The sequence below is a fragment of the Penaeus japonicus genome, unplaced genomic scaffold (genome assembly GCF_977035675.1).
Source record: "Penaeus japonicus unplaced genomic scaffold, GWHDUDI00000001_assembly GWHDUDI00000028, whole genome shotgun sequence".
Classification (NCBI taxonomy): Eukaryota; Metazoa; Arthropoda; class Malacostraca; order Decapoda; family Penaeidae; genus Penaeus; species Penaeus japonicus.
The window spans coordinates 28,823,058-28,826,855 of NW_028234430.1; the positions used below are offsets into that span (position 1 = coordinate 28,823,058).

At 50.3% G+C, this 3,798-nt stretch overlaps 1 protein-coding gene across 1 annotated transcript; it reads right to left on the reverse strand.

Annotated features, from left to right (window-relative positions):
- Nucleotides 1–79: 79 nt before the first annotated feature.
- Nucleotides 80–3,405, reverse strand: LOC122251872 (glutamine synthetase). The gene is made up of 3 exons (XM_043014085.2): nt 3,310–3,405; nt 2,835–3,018; nt 80–1,593 (listed from the first exon to the last, which is right to left on the reverse strand). The coding sequence occupies exons 2-3, from the start codon at nt 3,004–3,006 to the stop codon at nt 668–670; spliced, it is 1,098 nt and encodes a 365-aa protein (XP_042870019.1). The 5' UTR covers nt 3,007–3,018; nt 3,310–3,405; the 3' UTR covers nt 80–667.
- Between the last annotated feature and the right edge of the window lie 393 nt (nt 3,406–3,798).

Sequence of the window (3,798 nt, forward strand, 5' to 3'; positions counted from 1 at the left end):
ATATATATATATATATATATATATATATAAATACATATATGATAAGCCTTCCAGAGCGCGGGAAAATAATATGCTACTGTAATATACAAACTTGTAATACGTCTTATATTCTTATATATTAAAATTACGCGATAGTTACATCAACATATAAATCGACACATTTGTCTTCGTATAATTCTCTTATTTACAAACACCGAAAGACGGGAAATCATGTAAATGAAGAAGAGGGGAATAAATGATCAAGAAATCAATGAGACAAAACACACTCGCATATCACAATGAAATAATACTTGTACTTCTGAAATCGTCATTGAAATCCGAACGAAGGGAAATGATCACGTGACCAAGAGAGTGAAAAGAGATGAAGTGGATTGTGTGTTGGTCCCTCGCTGCGGCCGGGCGGAGGGGCGGCCGGCGCTGCTGGCACTGGGGGCGAAGGACACGGCCGGGGGGGAGGGGGATCCTGCGGGAGTCCTTCGGAGGAGACGTTTCCTCCTGCAGGATGGGAAAGTCTCTCTCTCTCTCGCGTGTGATCGAGGGGATCCTTTCCTTTCCCGGAGAACCGACCCGCAGGAGGGACCCCCGGCTGTGCTTCGAGGATATGTCCTAGCCCTTCGTCATCAACCGAAGGGACGTCCTACGAAGCGCCCCTCGAGCTCGCAGGAGCCTACTCGTCGAGGCAGATGGTTCGCACGAGGACCTCCGACACCATGTAGGGGTCGGCGTTGGAGGACGGCCGCCGGTCCTCGAGGTAGCCCTGCTTGTCCTCGGCCACGCCCCTGGGGATGCGGATGGAGCAGCCGCGGTTGGCCACGCCGGCGGAGAAGTCGTGGATGGACGACGTCTCGTGGAGGCCCGTGAGGCGCCGCTCGTTGTCCTTGCCCTCCTTGGGGTCGTAGGCCTTGATGTGGCGGATGTGGTGCCTCGAGAGCTTGTCGATGGCCTTTTCGATCTCCACGATGCCGTTGGCCTCGCGCATGGCCTTCGTGGAGAAGTTGGTGTGCATCCCGGCGCCGTTCCAGTCGCCGGGGATGGGCTTGGGGTCGAGGGACACGACCACGTTGAAGTCCTCCGCCACGCGGTGCAGGAAGTATCGCGCCATCCAGAGGTCGTCGCCCATCGTGATGCCCTCGCAGGGACCCACCTGGAACTCCCACTGGGCGGGCATGACCTCCGCGTTCTCGCCGGAAATGTTGATGCCGGCGTAGAGGCACGCCCGGTAGTGGGCCTCCACCACGTCGCGCCCGTAGACCTTGCCGGCACCCACGCCGCAGTAGTAGGGTCCCTGAGGGCCTGGGAAGCCGTTCTTGGGCCAGCCGAAGGGGTGGTTGTCCGTGTCGAGGAGCGTGTACTCCTGCTCCATGCCGAACCACGGGTGCTGGTCGGCGGCTCTGGTCATCGCCTCCACGCACCTGTGGCGGTGGTTAGTCCCCGTGGGCTTCTTGTTGTGCTTGTAGGTCTCGCACAGCACGAACTTGTTGTTGCCCAGTCGGAAGGGGTCCCGGTAGAGCGCGACCGGGTGCAGGTACACGTCGCTGTTGCTGCCCTCTGCCTGGCCCGTGGAAGACCCGTCGAAGTTCCAGATCGGGAGCTCTGGAAAAGAAATACATCGATGAGGTTCACGCTCCTCGGTTCCTACTTACGTATCTTAAAACTCTCGGGGAAGTAACTTAGTGACCATGTAAATGCCAGGCTTTAGTGTCCCTCTCTCCCATTTCTCCTTCCCTCCTCCTCCTCCTCCTCTTCATCCCCCCCTCCCTCTAGCCCACCCCTCCCCCTACCCCTCCTCCTCCCCCTCTTCTACCGTTCATAAGAGGCACCTGGCCGTGGCGGCTGTATTGATCCTACATACGCGGTGGCACCCCATTGAGGTTGGGATCCGCCCTCGCTGGCCCTCCCTCGATACGACCTCACACACATTAAAAAACTAGGTCAAGCGAACATATGACCATGCAAGTGAGTCAGTGAGTGCGTGTGAGTGTGTGAGTGAGTGTGTGAGTGAGTGAGTGAGTGTGTGAGTGAGTGAGTGTGTGAGTGAGTGAGTGAGTGAATGAATGAGTGAGAGAGTGAGTGACTTTTGACTTTGACAAGTTTATTGAGTGGGTGGGTGAGTGAGTCAGTGAGTGAGTGAATGAGTGACTTTTGACTTTAACAAATTGATTGAGACAAGTGGTTACTTAGATCTCAGAAGGATGAAGTAACATAGACTATCCTCAGCGTGAGTGAGAGTTTGTGTGTAAAGAATGACACTAACTTCTATCTATATATATACCTCTTACAGAACATTAAGGAAGTACATTATTTTACTTATATCATAATAAGATTCTCTCTCTCTCTTTCAATCTCACTCATTCATTCACTCACTCTCATTCATTCACTCACTATCATTCATTCACTCACTCACTCGCACTCATTCACTCACTCAAACTCACTCTCACAATCAAACCCTCACTCACACACAAACTCACCCTCACTCATACACTAACTTACCCTCACTCACACTTAAACTGTCTTTCACTCTCACTCACACTCAAACTGTCTCTCACTCTCAATCACACTCAAACTGGCTTTCACTCTCACTTACACTCAAACTGTCTCTCACTCTCACTCACACACAAACTCACCCTCACACACTCAAACTGTCTCTCACTCTCACTCACTCCAACTGCCTTTCACTCACACTAACACTCTCTCTCACTCTCACTCACAAACAAACTGTCTCTCACTCTCACTCACACACAAACTGTCTCTCACTCACACTCAAACTTTCTCTCTCACACACTCAAACTGTCTCTCACTCACACACACTCAAACTATCTCTCACTCTTTCTTACCCGAGGGAGACTTGGGGATGAAATTGACCGTTCTCGTCTTGGATCGCAGATTTTCCCCACTGCCGTCGACCCAAACGTACATGACTTGGCACTTGTCATCAGGAATGGGTAACTTCATGTACCTGTCGAGTACCGTCTTGTTGGTGGCTGTTGTACCTCCGAGCGACATCATCTTTGCTACAATCTGACGGAAAGGGGAAGGAAAAAGGAAAAAAATTAAAACGTGTCATTGAATTTCTGTCACTGGGACGTTCGTTATGTTTGGGGTTCTGTTGGTCACGATAAGGGAGGGTTGAGTTGCAAGATTGATTGATTGACTGGAGAGAGAGGTTTGACCTTTTCACGAATCGTTGGTGGGAATTATTGACCCGACTGTTTCGAGGTGGTCTTTCCAAGTCAAATGTTAGCAACATGGGAGAATTTCGACTCTATGACATGAAGGCACTGAGGGGGGTAAAAAAAAAGTTCAACTTACCTTTGCGTTTGACTGCAAGCTACAGCACAATACAAAATTTCTCGATTACTATCTCCGTCTGATGGGACTACCCATTGAATGAAGAGTGGAATCTCTGCTCCCATTGCCCAGGGGCGCCTGTTTATATTGCTCGAGTGACGTCAGAGACATGCGCACCTCAAAACCCGCTGTTGCTTCGGGTGTCCATCTAATTGACAGCTCTCAAGCTCAGGATATGTATGGAAATGGATCACATTTGACGAATATTTGAGGCAGATTGTGGGAATTATTTCCAAATAGCTGAAAACCGCAATAGAAGTTGGTTCTTTGCCGTTAGCAATGGACGAAAGATGATCAGAAGGAATAAAAATATTAAGTGGCAACTCTTCGGGTCGAGTTGCTGGTTATTTCCAGCTTTTGAATCCGGTCCGCATAAAATCTCAAATAATTTAGGTCGCTCTATTTATGTTTTTCATTTGGTGACTGGCTAGAGACGAGAAAAGAGTACCG

Excerpts from the sequence above, each read along its gene's own strand:
- LOC122251872 (XM_043014085.2), bottom strand. The coding sequence starts at position 3,006 with ATGATGTCGCTCGGAGGTACAACAGCCACCAACAAGACGGTACTCGAC. Across the intron at positions 1,594-2,834 it reads CATCCCCAAGTCTCCCTCGG|AGCTCCCGATCTGGAACTTC; the intron begins GTAAGAAAGAGT and ends TTTCTTTTCCAG.